Consider the following 23,547-nt stretch of genomic DNA (forward strand, 5'->3'; position numbering starts at 1 on the left):
AAACAGACAAGATAAACAACAGCAAATAGCAAGAAGGTAAAATTAAACCTAGCCAGACCAATAATTGCATTAAATATAAATGTTCTAAACTCTCCAATTAAATGACAAAAACTGTCAGACTGAAAAAAAAAGCAAGATTCAGTTATATGCTTTCAATGAGTGATTTACATTAAATATCAATACACAGATTAAATGCAACAGGAGAAAAAAGGTATGTCATGCAAATACTAATCATTAACAAAGTTAGTGACCACATTAAAATTAAACAAAATAGACTCCAGGACAGGAGTATTACTATATATAAAAAGGGACATTTCATCAGGGCAAAGAAGCCCATTTCAACAAGAAGACAAAATAATACATGTATATACCTAAAAATTAGAGCTTCTAAACACACAAAGACTGACAGAACTAACAGATAAAATAAATACACAATTATAACTGGAAATTACAACCCACCTCTCCTTGTAATTGATAGATCAGAGAGAAAAATCAATAAAGATGAAATTCTGAACAGTTCTAACACCCAACTCAATAGAACTGACATTTATAAAACACTATACACAATAACTGCACCATACCCAAAAATCAAATTATTTTAAATTCTTTTAATCGAATTATTTTCAAAGAATTGGTTCATGAAGACAGACCATACACTGGGCCATAATCAAGACTCAATTAATTTAAAAGATTAAAACCATGTTATATATGTTCTCTGACCACTACAGAATTAAATTAGATATCAACAACAAAAAGATGCTTATAGTAGAAGAGACTTAAATACTTACATAAGAAAAGAAAAGTTTAAAAATCAATGACCTAAACGTCTATTTTTCATCTAGAAAATAAAAGCGAATTAAACCTAGTAAGCAGAAGGAAAGAAAAAGATAAAAGCAAAAATCAAATAAAACAGAAAAGGAATCAAAACCTAAATTTTTCTTATTGAAGAGTAAATTAATAATACTCTGGCCTGACTGCTCGAGAGAAAAGAAAGAGAACACAAACTACCAATATCAAGAACGAAAGAAGAAACGTGAGTACAGATCTGGCAGACAGCGAAAGGACAATAAGGGAACATTTTAAACAACTTTAAGCCAATATAGCCTATGATTTAGAAGAAAATTCCACCAAAAAAAACCTGAAACAAGAGGAAAATAAAATTTTAAAACACTTTCTATTTTAAATTTCTAATTAGGAATTCAAAATGTACTCGAAAATTCACGGGTGAATTCTATTGAACATTTAAGAAGCAAATAATTCAAATTCTACACAAACTTCTGCTAAAACAAAAAAGAACACTTCTAACTCAGATTTTGAGATCAGCATTACTCCAGTACCAAACCAGAAAAGCATTAAAAAAAAATCTACAGGCCAGTATCGCCATGAACACAGAGGTCATCTGCACAAAGGCCTAATGATGGCTCTTCCCACCTTGCTTCAAAATCCTGGTGCTTCAAACAGTCTTTGCTTCCCAACCTTTCTCACATCCAGACACAGAGAAAATCATGTTTTGTATGGCACCTAATGGTAAATGAACAAGCTTGCTGGAAACTGGAGGCAACCAGTCTGAGCCGGGCTGTCACAGGGCTCTGGGGCCAATGGAGGGCTGACGGGACCTGGGCACGCTGACAACGGGCGAGCTGCGGCTCAGCATCAGGCGAGCTGCCGCTCTGGTTTATGGTATCTCAAAATCAGAAATGAGGAAAATCTCTTGATTGACACAGTACAGCTTTAAAAAAAGTCTAATTCCGTGTTCTAGTTTTAGGTCACTCTTCAAGATGGAGAAAACTGAATTACTCTTTACGAGCAGGCAAGCAGAGCCAAAACGAGTTGCGATCCACACTGAAAACATTCTCAAATGGCATTCATTTTATAAAACAATAATTGAAAAATATCAAAGTGGAACCAAATAGCTCCTATTTCTGTTTGCAGACTCTGCAATATGCAGTTTCAAATTGCATTAACAACAATCTGGCTGCATTTCTCCGGGCATACACATGAAATATCATTTGGCATATGAGAATTATTCCCATAAAGATGAAGCAGATAATAAGCAAATGATCATTACCTCACATTATATGAAATGGAAAGAAGCTATTAATGCAGCATTAAGGTCATAAATTCACACATTCAGAAGTCAACAAAATAAAACATTAGTTCTCAAAGCATTATCACCTCATCCATGCTGCCACATTAACTGTACACACTAAAACCTAACAAATACTATAATCTGTGTGAAATACAGAGGGGTTAAGCTTACCACTTTCATGTTAACTTGTAGATTTCTCATTACTTTCTGTCTAAGAGCAGGTGTCTAATGGCAAAGCTCAAAGGCCCCTGCGTGTCTGAACCTGGGCATTCTCGGCATCCTTCTCAGAAGCCCACAGAAGGCGCCCCGAGCCCTCACCCAACAAGCAGGCAGCACTAGGAAAAAGGCAACTGAATATCTTCAAATTGTTCTTCCAGGAACTTTTTGATCCTTATATATTATTTAACCCAGGTCTGGTCTACTTTAATAAACATTGGTGAGAAAACTATGAAAAGTAAATTCAGAAAATGCTAGAGCCCTGAGCTTTAGAAACACAAACACTACTCCTCTTCGATTATTTGCAAAAGGATACTAAGCAAACAAGACTTCTTATCTTTACTGTTCCATACATGGTACGTACCCACATTTGTGTACATTAGGAATAAAAAACAAATAACATGACAATTACCCATATGTTTATATGTGAATAATAAACAAAATATTATGTGTGTGTGTGTGTGTATATATATAAATTCCCAAAATTAACACAAGAAATAGGCAAATGTACTTTACTCATACATTCATTCATAAAAATCACGTTTAATAGCTCTCGAGTGCCAATACCCAGGTAATAGGACCAAAACTTGTGTGCCTACTAGGTATTAGACACCATGCTAGGCACTAAGAATAAAAAAGAAAGTTGAGTAAGACAACAGCCCTACCTTCAAAAGAATTTACAGTCTAATTGTGAATCAGACAAACAAATTGACAATTTAAAAAGGGAAGTAGATTAGGTCAAATGTGTAATAAAGGTACAAATAAGTCCTGGGAAAACATTAAGATGTACAAATGGCAGCGAAGAGGGCAGGGAGGAAAAGGTTCCCAAAGTAGCTGGTGTTCAAACTAAATTCTGAAGGACTAATTCATTACATAAAGACGTGGGAGCTTCTAGGCAAAAGGAAGTATCTGTACCATGGCCTGAAAACAAGACGGGGATGGGAAACCGCAGGCTGCTCCGTACTAAGACAGAGGACACATGGCAGGGGACCTTACTGTGAAAGGTCTTGTGTCCTGAATTACAAAATCTAAACTGTATTTTGAAGTCAATGGTGGATGAACAATTGAAAGATGATAGGCAGAATAATACTAGTAGTAGCAGTTGCTTTATGTCTCCTAAGTACTTAGAAAGTGTCACACATCACGCTAAGGACTTTACATATATTAGCTCACATAACTTTTGCACAGCCCAATCTATAAAATGAGACCCATGTTACAGATTATTGAGGCTCAGAGAGGTAAAGTAACTTGTCCAAGGTTACCTAGGTAGAAAGGAAGGGAACCGTATCTGAGGGGTAACCTGATAGAATTCTCTTTTAAGAGATCAGTCTGGCAAATAACGCAAAGTGTAGACTGGCGAAGAGCATACAGAAGCAAAACTTGTCAGGAGAATTTTGCAAGAAACCAAGCAAGAAATGTTAAGAGCCTGAACTGGGACTGTGAGGGCTGAAGCTGGAGGCAAGAGCCATTTAAACAGATTCTCAAGACCTGGAAAAGTTAAAGGTGACGCTTCGCCATTGTGTCGCATGGTACAGTTGCAATGAAATTGCTCTCTTTCCTGAGGAGCTACAAACCCGACATCTAGGTAGCTTGTATCTCATTCCTCACTGCGTACATACACAGTGCCCAGGACAGTGCCAGTTTAATAAGTATTTGTTACAGAAAGAAGGAAGGGAGAGAGGCAAAAGCAGAGAAAATGCCTGGAATTGATAGAGACAAAGGTACCGCTGGCCATCCAGGGAACAGAGCAGGAGCGACATGATAAGGAGAGAGCAGAGTACACAAAATATGCAGGAAGTTTTACATTCGCTTCTAAGTCACAATATACACCAAGTGTAAAGATAAGTCCACTATCACTACCTTATCCACCAGTATATGCAGAATTGTTTAAGAATAATGATTCCAACATACTAATAGAATTAACATTACCGTTCATAGGGAACTCAAGACACTTTTAAAACATTTGATTTTTAATCTCCTCGAAACATGAGGATGGCCAAGAATGAAAAAAGTAGAAGGAAACTGGCCCCAGGCCACTAAACACGCATTTGACAAAGAGCTTAAGACCAGCGTGTGTCTCCACGGAGAGTCTGGGGAATGGGCTGTATCTCCGTCACTTTGCAGATTTCAAAACTATCACTGCCTCCCTTCTCCATGCTCCATTTCGCTGTCAAATATTTATTTTATCTTATGCTGCTCTAAGATAAAATATATATATCATAATCTTCCAATTAAATGAGAAGATGTATATAAAGCACTGAATACAGTGCCCAGCACACAGGACACTGCAAATGTCTGTCACCTTCACAACGACCAGGATCATGATTCCTACAACTACTACACTGTTAAACCACCACTGGGTCAGACAGAATTGCAGGTAAGCCCTGTAAATAAAACAGGTAATAGAAGCATTTACCTAATAGCGACCTCTTAATTATCTTTCATTTATAAGCTTCCAGCCACCTTTTCATACATTGCTACGCAGATCAAAACACTCTCCGCATCTCCAACCTTCTTTCTACTCATAAGGTTGCTTTCCAGAAGTCATTTTTTCCTCAACAATGTCATCTCACACTCCTGGTTAAAAACTCTCACTCTACTCTGTATCTATATTTTTTCTTCATCAGATATGTCATAGTTTATAATTATGTAGTTGAGTGCCTGTATGAGGTAAGGGAAGAGGCCTGTTTGCTCACAATCACACACATGGTACCCAAGAAAACATTTCAGAAATATAAAGACACTCAGTATATTTTTGCTGACTATATCAAAGAATGATCAAATCTCAGATGTTTTTTAATAGTCTGTATCTGAACAACTCTTGACTTATAGCTAAATATTTCTGCACTGAATTCAAAATAAAAGACTACAGGCACTTACGAATACTTTCTCATGAAACTGGCTTAGATTTTTTAAAAAGGTTCAATTTCAAACTTCTCCAAAATGCACATCTTAAAGCAAAATGTTTAAGGTGATAACAGAAATCAGTTAAGATTTTTTAAATTATTTTAAAAGTCATAATGATACTGGTTAACAAATATTTATCTAATATCTATTCTGGTTTTCAAGAAATACTGTAAACTATTGCAGATTTGAAGTTTTCATTTTTTATATATTTTGGAACCTCTTACCTTGACATTTCCCGATAATAGACGTAAAATCATCTTTTGCAGACCTGCAAAATACATACAAAATTAAGACAACAGTTTGACAATTACAATATTGTGTACTGCTGTAAAACACCAGGTATACTATAGACAACTTCTCTAAGCAACACTAAATCATCCCTTCTCTTACAGAGATGGTTTTGTACCTCAAATAAGACCCTTTCATTAGTGACGACATTTTCTTCCAACATTTCTTTTTCATCAAAAACAAAGCTACGACAGGGAATAAAGTGATATAAGCATGAGTGAGTTTAAGCGTGATCTTTTAATACAACAGAGATGCCTGGCCCCATCCCAAAGGTCTTGAGTCAATAAATTTGAAATGGAACCTAAGCAAAAATATTTTTTAAAGCTCTTCAGATTGATCACTTAAGATACTTAAACAAATTTAAGGTGACATGTCTTGTATTCTCATGTCATTAACCTGTCCCTTATTTTAAAGCTTTCTGTTGTGTTCTGAGATGGTTTCTAATTAGTTCCCATGTTTATAACAGTCCTTAATCATAAGAAATTATCACTCCGTTATTTAGAAAAGAGGAAACATATAGCCACTTATAATCCATAATTACTGCCAAATTACAAATTAAAGTAGCAATTCATGACAAATCATTTGGGGTTTTTTTTTCATCCATGAGCAGCTCCACATACAAGCAAGTTAAATATGCCATATTAGAGCACGTGAGAGTCATCTGCCACTCATTATAAAAATGAAGTTGGGGAACAGCAGGAAAGACAGAGCCGCTTCTAAAAGCTAAACTGTGTTTCAGCTTCTTTTTCCCTTGAAAACCATTTATTTATAACCACTTCCTAATATCAAATAATGACCCCAGACACTAGAATTCTCTTTTGTATTTTAACCCAATCAACAAATATTTCCTGGATACTGGGTGCAAATTACTGTCACTACCAGAGCCAATCGTGCATCGTATGTGGTCTTCACTGAGGGAAAAGAGACATTGGAAGAGAGAACAAATGTCTTAAAAATTCAGGGACCGATACTTGTCCCAGGGTTTACTTTTGGAATCCACCTTGCCCTTTTTCTGTGCTGACCATTCCACCATCTTTGCTCAAGGACACTTCCATTCAGGTCACTGTCAAGTGTGTGTGTCTAGATTCACTCAACAAAAGCAACCGACTGCCAGCTCTAAGCTCGTCAGTGGGCTATGCCCTGTAACGCCCTCCCAGCACCTGCTTCCCCTGTCCTATTTGCAAACACTCCATTTATTCATCAACCATAAACTAAGCATCTATTATGTTCCAGTGAATATAAAGTGTTAAAAGAAAAAAGCAATCCCTGCCTCCAAGGAACGCACAGTATAAGTGGGGCTGCAGACTCCAGACCCCCAGGAACACTGGGTTTTAGTTGCATGGCACACCCTGGACTAGTGCAAAGCAGGGCCCTAAATTACTGTGGGACACCTGCATGTCACCATACAAGCATAAATGGTCGAAAGGTAGTACAGCTTTGTGGTTCAAAGCCGGGCTGATTTCAAATCCTTGGGCAAGTTATTTAATCATATAGCGCCTGCCTCTATAATAGAGGAAAATAGCAATATCTCCCTTGTAGGGCTTCTGCGAGGATTAAATGAGTTAACACATGTTAGCATTATCTTATCATTAAGTATAATATAGAAATGTGTTGATTATTAGAGGAGCATAAAGAATTGACTAACCAATAAAGGAAACGGGGGGTCCATAAGCGCTATGGGGTATGTTCAGGGAAGGCTTCCTGGTGGAGTTAACGTCTCACCACGTAAGAATGTGAGTCTTTATACTAACATTATGAAGCTTTTGCAAATTCCAGACCAGCTGAATAAGACCGTCGTGAGCATCACTTCCATCGCCCAGACTTCTCCTCTCACTACTTAATATCGAATGCATGAGATGGATATACATCCAAGTTTTATAAATATCGTTTTATAAAGCACTCTAACAACCCAGTACATCATTTTTTAAAAGCAAATAATTTTTATTCCTTTCATTAAAATTTTTATTAGCGAGTTCCATGAAACCCTTGGTCAAACTCTCCTTCACAGGCCTAAATATCAATTTCATACCTCCATGCATACCCTGAGCCCAACACCTCAAATCGTTTCATTAATGTTCTCATTTTACAGGGAAAAGATGGAAATAAATTTTGACTATTCGGTGTTGTTCATAAAGAAGTCACATCATGAACACATTTCTCAAAAAGAGACATTTCACATTACTGCAATAAATGGAATAGGAAATGCTAGCCCATTCCTATAAATAATATAAGTTCGATTACTGTGCAAACCTGATGCTTAATGACGCTGTTAAAAAAGAGAAACCTGCCTATTAAAGCCATGCCAAGTTAGATAGTTTTGAAAGGCTGTCACTATGGCCAATCATTTCTATCCCAATGGTCTTAAGAGGAATAATGGAGGATCCCCATCTGAAGTCTATGCATCAATGGGGGCAAACCCTTTGTCTACTCCCCAAAAAGTTAAGGGGTCCAATTCTGTTTGGATAAATGGAGGAAAAAAGAAACTTCAACAGAAAGCTAAAACCAGTGATAACTGAATTCTCATCTACACTATTTATAGTCGAGAATAATAAAGTAGCAGAAAAACCTTTTGACTGGTTATCTAGGCACCTGGAAATTTCTGCCTCATTGCTTATTTTCTGAGAACTAAGAGTTCGGCCTTGCCTGGAGACAGGAGTAGTCCCCAGTTTTAGAGGGGCCACATGTGCCGTCTGCTGTTGCTGATTTCCCAAAGAATGAACTCGTTTTCCTTAGTTGCTATAGTTTTACGTCTTTTGCAACTGATGCATTACTTAAAAATAAAGTACCTGGAAAGCCCAGCCTGGAGAAGTCTTCCAGATGTGTATGCAATGCCACTGACTGTCTCAAGAGGACAGAGGCTGTTGCTGGTCCCAAGATATAAATAATCTTGGTTTTTTGTAAACCCAGAGTCCTACCACAGCTTTATGCCAAGAGTAAAGCAGCCCCTACTTTTTTTATACCTTCCTGAGCATCCGCTCAGCTGACTTCACAATAGTCAAATAAGAGTGATTTCCAGAGTTCTAGAAGATATGCATCATCTGAGAAAGTAAAATTTCTCAAGAGAAAGAGATCTGGGGAAATGGAAAGACAAACATGCCACTCTGAGAAAGTATCCTTCATCCTTTAATTGGCAAAATTGGTGTCTGACACCTCACAAAATTATGTGAGTTAACAGTAAAATCCCTTTAAATATGCCCCTTTAAAAAACTCTTAGTTCTCATCAATCAAGTAAAATGTTTCTCAAAGGAAATTTTTAATGACCTTTAACAGTTACCTGATCTCCACGCACTGATCTTGCACAGCAGCCAGAAGCTTTCCGTTGCTATCACAGGGAAGAGGAAAAAAAAAAAAATTGCTTTATGACTATTTGTAGCATCTTCCACATAGATGGAATTATTTTAAGAAGTTAACATCATTTTTAAATTTTTCACATGCTTTAATTATCCACCTTCTGACCTAAGAATGAGATTAGTATATAGGCGCAAAAGCATAAAAAAGATTCAATACAGCTCAAATTAACATTTAAACAATACTAATCATGTGTGTCAAAGGAAATTTATATATAATAAAAAGACTAAGCCATAAGGACCCCAAAATTAATGTCCATAATGAAAGCTAAATGCTAATTCAGGTAGAGACACATTATATGAATTTTATACATCCTTACCTTGCAAGGGCCATATGCCAGTTTATCTGTTTATTAACCAAGCGAACCAGTCCATCAGGGAGCAAAAAAGGTGCAGGGCTGAAACCACAACATATTAGCTAACTTAAAATCTAATCATGAAAACCACACACAAACACACACACACACACAGCAGAAAACATTGGAGCTGCTTCTAAAGAAGAGCCAAAGGTCTCTTTCATAAAACTACATTATCTCTGGGGCTCTTACGATTAGATGTCCACAAGAAAAATCTATCTATAAACAATTCTATAAAATATATCTAAATAAAACATCTAAATTCCTACTTAACAGCTGAATTATATCCTTTGTCAGAATAATCATTTCTTTGTTCCTTATAGGGCTCAAAATTAGGACTGTGCCTGAAAACACTTAACACTCAAAAGAATATAAAAGTATCCAAGAACTGAAACATAAAGAGCCTTCTCTGATGCACAACAACTGAATACCAGCCCCGAGAGGTGATACGACAATAAGAACAAAAAGTTTTTTTGTTTTTTAAAAGATATGCAAGCTACAGATCCATCATGTGGACATTCAAGATAAGGCTGAGAATGCTCATCAGAGAAAGCAGCTGTCAGATATTTCTGATAATGACTAAGTGAACAAAAATTATCCTAAATCTACTAAGATATCCTGCCACAGTATGCCAAATGTTTGAAATGTGTTATAAACTGGGTTCACCTAAATGTCAGCATCTATATCACAATTCAATTCCAAAAACTTAAGTCACATATAGGATACTGTTTGTCTTTGATGCTCACAGTTTCTCGGAATTAAAAACTCACCTGTACCAGATGTATTGGCGTAAAAATAATAAACGATCTGTAATAAAAATGGCAAAGTCAAATATGAATCAGCTGTTCTTTAGAAATCATTTTTCAAATTAAATTTACTGATAAGTCTAAAATATACTGTAGACTGATTCATTACAAAACGAAACACAGAATTCAACTCTTAAGAGAATAAATATGCACACTAATGCACCTAATAGCTTTTATAAGATATTTTTTACATTAAAAATGTGTATATTGAAAATTGTGAAGTACTTCCTAACAGTACAAAAAGTAAAAGAGATTTAAGATGCAAATTTCACCAAAGAGGCTTTAAAGAAAATCATGGAGTAGAAATCATAGTAATCATCCTTTAAAACCAAAGTATTTTGTCTACAGCCATACTATTCTGAACAAGCCCGATCCCATCTGATCTTGGAAGCTAAGCAGGGTCGGGCCTGGTTAGTACTTGGATGGGAGACCACCTAGGAAGACCAGGTGCTGTAGGCATAAAAAAAAAAGAAGATCCAAGTATTTTAATAAAAATTAAGATACCATTTTACACTTTACAGCAAAGATTAAATAACACTATCTAAAAATGGGGAGGTCCACGGAAAACGAAATCTCTAACACTGTTGACAAATGTTTTATATGATTCCATTTAAAATATATGTGTGTGTGAACATATGTACCCAGTTAGATGTGTATCACTAGAAGAAGGTCTAAAGGATAACAAATGATCTCTGGGTGGCAAAGCGAAGAATAACATGATTTTCTATATTCTCTGAATTTTCTACAATAAATTCGATTACTTGAGTACATTTTCTAAATTTTCAAACTTTCAAAGCATTTGTAATAATGAAAATTGAATGTGCTAATGCTTCTTATTTCAGGAGATAAAATTATAATTTCAAGTACTCAACTCTTTTGAATCTGAATCCTCTCTTTAAAAGTAGCTCAAATTTACCAGTATAACCAGGGTAGGCTTTGGAACCAGAAAAGACATGCAGTCAAATTCCAAATGAATGAATAATCTTGAGCAAGTTTCCTCACCTAAAAACAGAAACTTACAACTGGTCTGGGAAGGGTTGACATCAATTAATGTAAAGTCCTCACAGCACCAGCTTAATGTGGCTAGTGCTTGATACCTCCTCATCCTGTGAGCTCAAATGTACTGTCAGGAGTTAATGAATGCCCTGGTTAATCGAATTTGTAATTGACCAGATGTACCTGAAACATCATGTAAACCACTTAAAAGAGCCTGTCACTCTCTTTTCACCTTCAACATCCATACTTTCTGAGACTCAGATTGGATTGGATTTTCTTCATTTCTCATAGAATACATCCATAATGATTAAACTCGGGCCACACCTTAGCTCTAAGCTGCATGAAAAACGTGCGTGTGTGCGCGTGTGTGTGTGTGTGTATGTACACATCATACATCATACAATTAAAATATATACATATATAAAATTAAACTCGAGTAACATGTATGCTCTGCTTTTATCAGGCTCTACATTAGAAGTCTAAAGAACAAACTTTAAAATCTCTAAACTTTCTAAAATAGCACAGTTATGAATGAAACGGGGAGGGGGGATTATCTTCTGACTGTATCTTTATATGTAGAAAAGTAAATAAGCTGTATTTACCTCTAATTGCTTTTGTGATGATAAAAGACTCATCATGTTTTCGGTTGCCTCTAGGCTGCAATTGAAAAAAGAAAACTTATACTTGAGAATTTCCTGGTAATCCTTACACAATATGTAAAGTTATACTTCTTTGTTAATACTCGGAACACCGGATACAAGTTAACAGTATTTAAAAACTACTTATAGATAGAAACAAGTAGAGGCAGAACTAGGAAAAGAGGGAGTAAACGTGAGCATAACGGAGTTACAGGTATTTGTGAAGATGAATTGTGCAGGGGAGAACAAGGGTTGAGGCTGAAAACTTTAAAACCAGGACACCGGTCCAAACAGAAGTCACAGGCAAAGACCTCACTGGTCGCAGTTCAGCTCAGTTGGGTGGGCTGCAGAGGCCTAAAACAAGTTTTGCTTGCAGGAAAAGGGGTCATGTAGATTCATAAGCTCATGTCTTAAGGTAAATGTACTGAATGTTGTATAACCACAGAGAAAATGCTACTAACACACACACCGATATACAAGTGCTACATTAAATAGTTCCTTAAGTATAGACTAAATATTGTGTAGGCTAAACACTAGGCACTACAAAAGAGTAAGATGTACTAATGCGCTGTTAAGAAAGAGACACACAGTTAAGTGCAGACACATATGGCTCTAAAACAGAAAAGTCATTTCACAAAACAAACGTGGGTTGATTGATCATCTGCTTCTAAGAGCCTGTAGTTCAACAGCTGAAATCAACAGAACCAAAAAAAGTGCCACGACTTTTCAATGTAAGTTGATGCTAGGCTTATTTTTTAAATCGAATTAGTTAAGCATTCTGAAACATACCGTAATTCACCAGTGAGTGCTAATGAGTGGAAACTTATCCTTATCCAACTAGCAGCAGCAACCGCTTCCTGGCTGCCTAACCCTACAAAATACACTGTTTAAAACAAACAGAAACTAAAATACTTGAAAAACAAAATTATGTGCAGATCTCTGCCAGCCTACAAAATACTTTATTCAAGACAAGCAGAAACTGCAGTGGGAAGGAAGTTAAAGAAAAACCACCAACTTTATAGGAGAATGAGAGAGAGAATGAGTCGTTTCTCCAACAAAGAAACCTTAAGAAGATGCTGTAAAAGAGAATTTATATGGGCTGGACGCCATGATCTTTATTAAAAGTCATTTTCGATCTTGCTGCGTTTTCTGAATCTAAAACAGGAAATGGCAGATGTTAGATACTCAATAAATACCTGCTGGATAAATGTGGATTGCTGGCTCCTACTCTTCATCCTGTGCCTGGGAGGCCCTGTCTAGGGAACTGAGAGCCCCAAGGTCCATTTCAGGTCACCAATCCCTACAACCCCTTCTTTAGCAGACAACCCAACCTTAGTAGCTCCTTACTCTTCACTCCTAAGGCATTTTGCTCACACCACTATCACAGCGTATGTTATGCTAGGTGATGAGAAATGTTTACTGGGCTGTCCCCCTCTAGACGGCACGCACCACGACAGTCATTCACCTCTGTGTGCCCATCCACTGGCTCAGTATCTGAAATGCAAAAGAACTGGCGCGATTCAGCTCCGAGTCGGAGTGAGGGTTCGACGCCGCGCTCCGCGGCAGCCCGCCAGGTGTTGCCTTGACTTTGGGTTCCGGAAAACTCTCCCGCTGCAGATGAGGAGGATCCGCCCTCGCCGGCCCGCGAAAAGGGACCCGCGAGAATCCAGGGATACGAGGACGTGGAGTCCGACGCTGTGACTCCCCTCCAAGTGCCCGCAGCGAAACGGAGTGGGAAGGTACGTGCCCTGGAGCCCGAGATTCTGCCCGGCGATCACCGAATTCGGAGCCTGGGAGGAATCTCGGGAACCCCCGGCCTAGGGGATCCAGACCCCCGCCTGCCCCTGGCGCCGTTGCCAGGGCAACCGCAGAAGCCGCCGAGCCCTGCGCCCCCGCCCGCCCGGCTCCACTCCCCTACGTGGCTCTTGCTACGTGGCTCTGCCACGGCAGCGTCTGCGCCGAGCTGGCCGCGGCTCTAGAGGGGCCTGGTTCACCTGCACTTCTGTCTCCGGGGGCCACTCGGTGTTGACCAACAAGTCGTAAAGAATCGTCTCCTCCTCGCCCTCCACGGTGCCTGGAATGACAGCCGCGACGGACTCGGAGGCCGCCATGCTGGCCCAGGGCCTAGCCGCGGAGGGTGTGTAACTACGGCATCCCGAGAGGGACACGCTTCCCAGGCTGCAGCCGCTTTTAAAGCTCTGGGAAGTGGGTGGAGTTAACAGGTTGTGGAAAGGAAATGCTAGGTTAACCCTTTTGTAAATAAAAGGACAATGACTATTGCTTAACTGAGGTACGACTGGGTCCTGGTGCCGGTACACTCCTTGCTTATTAATCTGCATGAGATCAGCCAAGTCTGAATCTCCCTTATCCAGTTAGCTTCTATAAAACAAAAAAGGTAAAAAGTTGCTCCCTAAGATGCTAGCATTCATTTATGTATTGGTTGCCTAACACATAAAGAGTTCAAACAGTGTTTTTGAAATAAACGCCAAAAAATTCTGCCACAAAACAGATTACATCAATGAAAGGTATGGCTCCCTAAGATGCTAGCATTCATTTATGTGTTAGTTGCCTAACACATAAAGAGTTCAAACAGTGTTCTGCCACAAAACAGATTACATCAATGAAAGGTATCAGGGGAATGATGCTATAGGAGCTCAGAAAGGCGGTGAAGGCCTGAGAGGCTGGAAGTGGAGCTTGTCCTGGGTCTTTAACAATCATTAGAATTTGAATCAAATGGAGATTTGGGGAGAGCATTTCATGTAAAGGAAAATGAGGTAAGCAAAGATAGAGGCAGAAATAGATCATTGAAACAGCAGACAGCTGAACAGAACCCAAGTTATGAAAGGATGGGGGAGCAGTAAAATTGAAATGACAAGTTGAGGACCTACACGGAGGGGCTCAAATGCCAGCCTCATTTGTTCACTCATTCATTCAACATGTGCCTCTATGTGGAAGGCCTTATACTGTGAGCAGAGCCCACTGTAACCTGAACGAATGTACGAAGAATTAACACTGAGTCACATTAAAAAGGAAACAAATATGGAGGACGTTTTGCAGGTATCATATTGCATAATCTCCATCAAGATGCATTAGGCAATGATGCAATTATAGCTTAGGGAGCCCAGGTCTCCTTTTTCTCTCACAGTTAAATGACCTCTAAGCAAGCCCTGTATCACGTGCCTGCTCCCCACACACTCTCCCCTTATCTCCTGCTCCACACCTCCCCCACTACCTTCAGCCACACTGGCCTTGCTGTTTCTGAGCATACCAGACACACATCCACTTCAGGGACCTTGCATGGGTTGTTCGCCCTGCTCAGAAGGCTTTCTACCAGATATTTCCCGGTTCTTTCCATCAACTCCAAGTTTTTGCTCAAACGTCACCTTCTCTCTGAAGCCTACTCTGACTGCTTGTTTTCTAAATTTGCAACCACCTTCCCTGAACTCCAGCTCTCCAGATCCCCCTTACCTTCTCTATTTTTTCCATAATGCTTGTCATCACCCAAAATGCTTTCTAATTTGTTTTATTATAATTATGATCTGTCCCCATTCACTAATATGTGGGCTCTGCCAGAACAGGGTGCCCTGCTATGTGCTTACAGAAGATACAATGGAAAAAACTCAGCTTTCCAAACCTGAGTAGGTAAAAACCCCATTCTTACCTACTGTGTGTTTCTTCCCTGTGTGTCTCCTTTACTACTCACACAAAACACTTCACTTCTGACGTTTCTCATCCCCAAATATGTGGAGGTTTTCCCCAATGCCAACAAGCAATTCTTGAACAACCAAGATTTCAACTATCCAGAGATAACTGCAGATCCCACAAGCTGAGGGCTCAGTCCCACAAGACTGACTTCCTTACCCTCTCCTACATAACACATTTCAGACACCAGACTCACCCCAGGTTCTCACCTGTGCTTCTGACCAACCGGCCGCAAATCAGAGATTTCAAAGACTTCATCCTTGAGTTCGAATAATTTGCCACAACTGCTCACAGGCGCAAAGAAAACAAGTACAAGTTCATTAAAGGTTGTGATAAAAGATACAGATGAACAGCTGCATAGGGCCCCATAATAATCTCCCCAGAGTTTATAACAGTGCCTGGCACAGAGCACAGGACAAAATACATATTATTTGCTGAATGAATGAAAAACTTTCCCCAAACCTTTTTGTACTCATTGTATCACCAAAGTACTTCTCAGCAGCTGTGTCTTTTTAGCAAATCCTCAACTGCAAACGCCAGACATCTCCCCATCCCAGGGCTGGCAAGTTGCACAGCTACAGGGAGCACTTCTCGCATTGCATGCCACAGAATGAGAACAGGGAGGAACGCCACTCTGTTGGGAAGCACGAGGGGTGGCCTCTGTGGGCGGACAGGGCGTCGGCACTGCCCCCGCCCATTTCCTTGGCTCTTGGTTCCCCTTCCCTCTGTCATCCTTTCTCAGACAGAAATTGGGTTGCTTTCCGCTTCATTCATTCTCTTCGCTGCCTCCATCTGATCAACACAACCACAATCAGGAGGTGGCTGGCCACGTGGACAAAGGATGCTTCCTTCCTCGCTGGTCTGTGAAGGAGGTGATGGCAAACGCATCACCAGGAATTGTTTTTTCTTCGGCATCATCACGCCGAAGCTATGTTAGTTGCTTTCTTCAGCCTCGCCTTTACCCCATTCACCATCGTTCCTACAACAGAACAGGAATCCTAAGGCCAGCCTGGCTGAAATAAAAAGCACAGGTTGAAACTACACCATTTGGAAAGTGAGTGCACATTTAATGGGGAGCGATTCCTAGGAGGAAAATTCTACCAGAGGCGCTCTGAGCAGACGAGCAGGTTATGAGGCTTTCTTCACCACTGCTTAAAGTCCAGAAGACTTCCCAGGAGAGAGAGGATGCGAAGTGTCCAGTAAAAGAGAAGAAGGTGCTAAGAATATGTATGTCATGAGAAGAGCTTCAAACGTAGAGTATCAGACATTGGAGTTGGAAAAGGGAATGTGGAGAAATGATCGAAGTTCAAATGAAAGTTCATCTGAGTCAAAGGAACTGGGTGATTTAAGACAGGTTGGGTGCCTGAGGCCAAAGTGCTAATTGGTCTTATTTACAACGACTAGTTAATTGTCCAAACCGAGACACTATTGAGAATGAAAAGGGATGATTTTAATAATTTTGCCAGGAAAACAGGTATGAAACAGGACTTTCCTGGGCAAACTGAGAGGATGGTCCCAGAAATCTGAAACAGGAGGGTGGCTGGTTTAGTGACAAGACCTTGGGCATTTCATAAAGACTCTTCACAATTCTCTTCTCCTTCCCTCCCTCACACTTACAGTGATAGCTATCGCGTTTGTCTGCCCAGGCCTTTTGCTTCCTTTAGAGAATGGTTCTAACTGTTCTTCCTTTACTCGAGTCGTGTAATTCTAGTGGGCTGCCGATCCCCAACCTCTGCCTTCTTGATCCAAGTGTGCCCACTCAGAGAGCCCCATTTCTCTGACTACAAGCATTGAGTTGAGAATGGTTCCCTGGGATATTGGGGTTTTTTTTCCCCCATGGAAGTGGAGGAAAAACTATCTTTCCTTTTTGGATCATAGAGTTTGAAAAATACAAATTAGAGGTTGTTAGCAGCCCTCTTATTCACTATAGAGAAAAAGCCTGTCCGCATGGTAAGAAAATTAAACCAAAACATTGAGGAAAACACAAGCAAGACGGAGACTTCATTTGATATTAGCATGCCTGAAACAGAGTGGTCTCTGTGTGCTTCTGTATTCCTAGTTAAGTGAGCCAGTGCATTACCCTCAAGCTCATGTGAGTTGTGTTTCAATGCATCGAAACCACTCCTCTCTTGACATTTCCACCAGTGGCTTCTGCAGATTTACCTAATTAAGAATCCGTAGTATACGGATCTCTGCAGTGTTGCTTCTGAGTGGACGTTATTAGTTAATAACACATTGATAGTATTATTACATTAATACATTGATAGCATTCATGACTTACAGAGCTCTTTCGTCCTTACAGACACTGCTGAGGTGGACGGATAGAAACTCAGAAGAGGGATTCAGATCCCCGTTTGACAGATAAGGAAACTGAAGCTTAGAGAAAACTGTGAGATCACAACAGAGACAAAATCCAAACAGTCAAAAGCTGCAGTTCTTCATATCTTGATCCTGTGCTCTGTTCTTCATACACAACACGTCACAAGGAAGACAGATGGGGCACTTAGAATGGTGGACAGTGGGAATGAACTGTTTTGGATGACCAAAAGTACCGCCAGGTGGAACGGGAGTGTTATCACTTGCTTTTATTGGGGGTGGGAGGGGCGGAATTAAGTATATGTATGAGTTTGTTGCCATGTACTAACATGGTCATCTAACCAACTTCCTAATTTAGCTGAAGGTCTGGGTCCGATTTAAAGAGATTTTAAGTCATGAAAAGGTCATTCTAAAAAGTAAAATTAGGTTTTTCAAATAAATAGCTGACACAAATGGTAACTTTGGACTGCTTAAGGAAATAAGACCGAAATAAAAATTGAGACAATTCCAAAATAGACATCATCATCATAATAATAATAATACGAATAATACTGATAGCCACGTTTTGTGTATCTACTCCACTCCAAGCTCCGTACCAGGTACTTTGTTATTCTTTCTCACTGCTCCTCTTTATAGGGCTGCAAGAAAAGGGTTAATAACCCTGTATATGAGGAAACTGAGGCTCAAAATCATTGTGACCCAAACAAAGCTACACACTGGTAGAGGTGAAGCCAGAATTGAAACACAGTTTTTTGTCTAATGTTCCAGTGATCGACAGATAAGGTACTGTGTTAAAATGGGTACATTTTAATGAGAAGTAATCTAATGTTTTTATAAGGCTTTGATGAGGGGAAGGGAAGAACAAATTTTTTTTTTCCCATTTCTTCCTATCTTAATAGCATATCTAGTATGCCTCAACTGAACTAAAATATAATTCTCATTTACTTTGCTGATGGCCATGATATTTCTACGTTACAATCAGACAAAAATTATGTAACAATATCTCACATAAAAGAATCATTTTTCTTCTCTTCTTCCATGCAGAGCTATCATTAACTGACATTCACTTTGTAGGAGTTCAGCTTTTTAGCTTCCATCAGCTAAAAAGCCCATCAAGCCAAAAGCCATTAATGATTCAGCATTTAACCCTTTTACGCTTTCTCCTACTAGAGGCCAAGGATCATATGAAGTGGCTTCCATTTTAAATTTGAAAGGGCATAATAAAATTGAAGTTGGACACTTAAATGCTACCTGGTATAGGTGTCATACATTTGTACTTGAATGAATGGTAAACTAGCACTTTATGAAGAGTATAAATATTCATCGTAATAATAGAATAATATTGAGAGTGACTCAAGAAATTCTATTCCTCCAGAAAGCCTGGAGAATCCCAATCAATCCTTCCATAAATATTCTAAGACTTTCAAAATATGGCAGCCAAATAGATATCATAAAATTCATCAATGGCATTAGCGAAGAAGAAATCTCCAGCCCCTTACTTAGAGCTCATTTACACTAATTTTCTACCCAATTCACATAGGTCATCTCTCCCCCACTTTCCTTGCTCACAAATTGTATGGAGCAACAAACTGGGAACTAGGCCTTATCAGAGACACCGGTGACAAACACAAAAATGAGCAAGTGCAGGAGGTGAATGAATGAATTGATAAAAAAAAAAAAATATATATATATCTATACTGGTAAATTATTCAATTATTGATTTATATGTAAGAATAGCTCTTTTGTTCTATTTGGTTTAAAAACAAAGTAGATGATCTTTAATAGACTTTGAAGCATCAAAAAAAGATGGATTGGTGGGTGGATTGAGGATGACTGAATGGAAACACATGTGATAAAGCAAGTATGGAAAAATATTGATGATAGAATCTTGGTGGTGGATACATGAGTACTCACTGTAGAAGTCTTTCAATTTTGCCACATGTGAAAACTTTAATAATAAAAGATTGGCGAAAAAGGTAAATCTATGATTTCAGACAGCGCAAACAAGGAATATGGGAGAGAAGACTTCAGCGAATAGCGTGCTAAAGTCCTTTCTGATTTTGGAGCAGAAGCGAGATACTAAATAACTTCAGATTTTGATAGAAAAATATCCTGTTAATTACATATTTTCTTAAAAAGAAAGAAAGAAATACAATGTGTATCTTCCAAACTACAGAGTGGAATAAAGGAAATAAAACTATCCATTATAAGCAGGGAAGGACAGAATAAATAACCAAATGTAAATCAGGATAGAGAAAATTCTGCCATTGGAATAAGATGGCCCGATAATAATGAAGCTAACACAACACTCACGTACTCACATATGCATCTACACACACACACACACACACACACACACATGATAATAATGAAGCTAACACAACACTCACATACTCACATATGCATCTACACACACATACACACACACCAGACTCTCTTCCAACCGCACTCTGACTTATAAAGAGTAATTTCAGAAGTTTGGAAAATAATTTTTTCCCTATTCCCTTTTTTTTTTTCATCATTTATGAGAAATTCTTAGTCATTACATTTTCACAAATTGCCGGAAAACCACTCTTCAGATATATGATGGAATTTGGTAGCCTCTCTTTGGAATATAATTTCTTCCTTATTCCCTTTATTTTTTTTCATCACTTATAAGAAATTCTCAGTCATTACATTTTCATAAATTGCCGGAATACCACTCTCTTCAGATATATGATGGAATTTGGTAGCCTCTCTATGTCACAACCTCACTCTTATACTTTGTATCTTTGTTTCTCTTCTGTATTCAGTGTGATTTCTTCAGATCTTCCAGTTCACTAGTTCACTTCGCAGCTTAGTCTATGTTTAATCATTCCATCAAGTTTTTAATATCAATTATTATATATATATATCTATCTTATTTCTAGAAGTTCTTTTAAAAAAATCAAGTATGTTGGTCATTTTGTTAGTTTCTTACTTTTACTCACATTTCAATTCCTACTTTTAGAAACACGCCAAGCATACTTTATATTCTCTACCTGATATTTCTAATACCTAAAGACATTAAAGATCTTTTTTTTTCCTGACTCTTGCTCATGGTGGCTTGTTTCATTATGTACTGTGTGTGCGTATGTGTCCTGTTTGCTTATATACTTTGGAATCCACGCTGTGAGCATTTTTTGAGGCCTCAGGTGAGAGAGGATGACCTCCCTTGGGAAGACTTACATTCACTTTTGCAAGGTACCTGTGAGTCTTAGGTCCACTTTAAATTCAGATTCTAAATTCTTTCAGATGTTACAAATAATGTAAATTCAGGCCCCAGACTTGCAAGATGACCAGGCTATGGTCACGAATTCTCACAGGAGGCTTTTACACCCACTCAGATTCCAGGCCGAGCAGACAAATCTGGTTGCTGTCTGCCGCTATGTTATGGGATTTTATTTTAATTGTGTAGCTTTTCTTCGGTCTCACCTTTATGACCGGTGGTCAGTGATCCAACTCTCCTCCCTCCACAGGCTGGAGGCTTTGACCCCAGTGTCCCCACTGGTCCCACCCTACCTCTCCGGTCAGCCCTGAAATCAAAGCTCGGTCCCTACGGCAGCTGGTGACCTCACCGCTTGCTTCTTCCGTGGATTCTCCTGCCTGTTGCCGAGACTCGGGGTTTCCTTTCTTTTCTGACAAACTCATCTGTCTGTTTTAAAAGTTGTGGTTTTGTTTTTCCATTTTAGCAAGTGCTCTTGGTGTTTGTGGGAGTTTTTCAGGATGTCTTGTCTGACAAACTGCCTGAAATGAAACTCAGAACTGCAGAGAGGGAAACACAAAAGGCAACAGCGTTCTCCAAGCTCTGTCACAAACAGCTACCCAGCTCACAGACACACACACCACAGATAGCCAATCCACAGATGGCTCCAAAGGGAGATGACGGGCAGCATCCCAAAGGAATGCACTTGTCTGCCAACACGTATAAGATGCCTCTGGGGCTCCCCAGAAATGTTTGGTGACACTGAGGGTCCTGTGTCACCAACCGGGAACAAGACCAGTGAAATGACAATGTTTCTTCCATGTTACCGCGCCGACCATCATTCAGGTCCACAGACTTGGGGACACCTAGGGAGTCTCAAATAACACCAATAAATTCAAAAACTCAAAAGGCAACTATAAAGCCAAAATATTGTAATTTTTTGTGGACAGCGACCAGGGCTTTTTAATCTTTTTAAAGCCAGCTTGAAGGTCGGCCCAGAAAGGTACCTTTCTGTTGACTGCATGAATTATTCATGGTTATGTCAAAGCTGTTATTGATGAACGCTTTTTGCTTAAAAGGGAGATTGCAACTTTTAAAAAGCATTTATTTTCTCCAGCAAAATAATACAGGCTCAAGGAAGATCTCTCTCAATAAGTAGACCATTCGTGAGCTCTGATTTTTTTTCCTGTCTTTTTAATGAAATTATGGCCCAGTCCTTTAGTTCATCCGTGAGCTTCCTCTAATAAAAAATGACAGTGGAAATATGAACCAACAGAACAAGGAGTCAGTGAAGCTGATGAGAAATTGATCATGTGTTTTGATAAGGCAAAGTACTAACCAAAAATGTAGAAGCTATGAAAACATCAGGATCAGACGCTCTCTGGAAAAGCTAACTTAAACACCAAGGATTAAGAACCATTTGAGGAGGAATTACTAGCTGTCTCTCAGTTTTAATAATGTTAACTCCTCGGTGGAATTTCACACAGTAAACTGGTTCCTGTTGAAATCCTTATCATTTTCGGTTTCTCTTTAGATAAAAATATATACCCAATATTAAACTCTTAAAAGTTTTTAAAGCCTAAATTGTTATTTAAATACAATTTAATACAGACATGAGATGAATGATTAAAACATAAGCCTTGCAACTTAATTAAATCCTGAAGGAATTAACTAAAAGAAAAATGCAAAGCATTTAAGAGGAGACAAAAATCTTTACCAAACTTAAGTAACCAGGTAAGAAAACAGCACGTTAAAGTAAATGTACCTCTATGCTAGAAACTGCTCTAGAATTTACATTAAACCTGAGATAGTTTTGCAGTGACTACACATTCAGAGAATGTCATTTCTTCTCCTCCCCAGGGATCACGACTTGGACAGTCCCCCAGGTCTTTTCCTGCCTCTGGCTTAGACTCTAGAGAGTCATGAACGAAGACCTTGTTTTTATTTTATTTTTAACTTTTTTATTTTTTTAGGCGAGGCAACCCTTATTTGACCTCACAAATTGCAAGGACCTTGTCAGGTTACAATCTCTTATTTTTTTTAATTTACATTTTATACCTACAGCACCTGGTCTTCCTAGGTGGTCTCCCATCCAAGTACTAACCAGGCCTGATCCTGCGTAGCTTCTGAGATCAGACGGGATCTGGCTTGTTCAGGGTAGCATGGCTATAGACCAAAGATCTTGTTTTGAATCATAGCTCTGTTACTGACTCACTCTATTGCCTTGCAAAAATTATTTAATCTATCTGTACCTTAGTTTCCTAATCTAAACATGGGGCTTGGGAGACCTAAAGGAAGGCATAATTGTGACTAACCTAAGTCAGGTTCCTCTGAGCCCTCTTCTCAATTAGGCCTCAATCTTGGCCTATTAAATGGCAGATTCTCAGCACGAATGATTTTGTCTACTCCCTGACCCCTACACTAAAAGAGTTACATGCTGACAGTTTCTTACCACGCAAGGCTGTTAAGATGGCCCTAGTCCCCTTAAAGGGCCTGCCTGAGAAGGCTCAAGGCTCCCCAAAGAATTTACTGTTAATTTATCCCAACACCTAGCATGTGCCCCTGAAAACCTTTTCTTAGAGCATTTACTAAAATAAGTTTACAATCGTGAGGCCTTCTGTTCCTTCGAGATGTACCTGTGTATCTCCTACAACTCAGGGGTG

The 23,547-nt window shown here is 39.0% G+C and overlaps 1 protein-coding gene, 1 non-coding gene and 1 pseudogene across 3 annotated transcripts in view; 1 reads left to right on the forward strand and 2 right to left on the reverse strand.

Annotated features, from left to right (window-relative positions):
* The window catches only part of NBAS (neuroblastoma amplified sequence), a 250,417-nt gene extending 236,598 nt beyond the window's left edge, over positions 1 to 13,819 (reverse strand). Inside the window, exons 1-6 of one of the 2 annotated variants that reach the window (XM_006910241.3) lie at positions 13,638 to 13,819; positions 11,608 to 11,662; positions 9,974 to 10,010; positions 9,168 to 9,245; positions 8,775 to 8,822; positions 5,437 to 5,480 (exon numbers count right to left, since the gene is read on the reverse strand). In XM_006910241.3, coding sequence (XP_006910303.1) covers positions 5,437 to 5,480; positions 8,775 to 8,822; positions 9,168 to 9,245; positions 9,974 to 10,010; positions 11,608 to 11,662; positions 13,638 to 13,754 — 379 coding nt within the window. In that variant the 5' untranslated portion in view covers positions 13,755 to 13,819. Of the gene's footprint in view, positions 1 to 5,436; positions 5,481 to 8,774; positions 8,823 to 9,167; positions 9,246 to 9,973; positions 10,011 to 11,607; positions 11,663 to 13,108; positions 13,272 to 13,637 lie in introns of those variants that run through there. The other variant, XM_025045807.1, reaches the window with a different exon arrangement.
* Positions 10,350 to 10,468, forward strand: LOC112478542. The gene has a single exon (XR_003045882.1). It is a non-coding gene; the product is annotated as a 5S ribosomal RNA (ribosomal RNA).
* Positions 13,820 to 22,939: 9,120 nt separating the features above from the next.
* LOC112478533 lies at positions 22,940 to 23,058 on the reverse strand (annotated as a pseudogene).
* Positions 23,059 to 23,547: the final 489 nt, after the last annotated feature.

Source organism: Pteropus alecto, unplaced genomic scaffold, assembly GCF_000325575.1.
Source record: "Pteropus alecto unplaced genomic scaffold, ASM32557v1 scaffold61, whole genome shotgun sequence".
Classification (NCBI taxonomy): domain Eukaryota; kingdom Metazoa; phylum Chordata; class Mammalia; order Chiroptera; family Pteropodidae; genus Pteropus; species Pteropus alecto.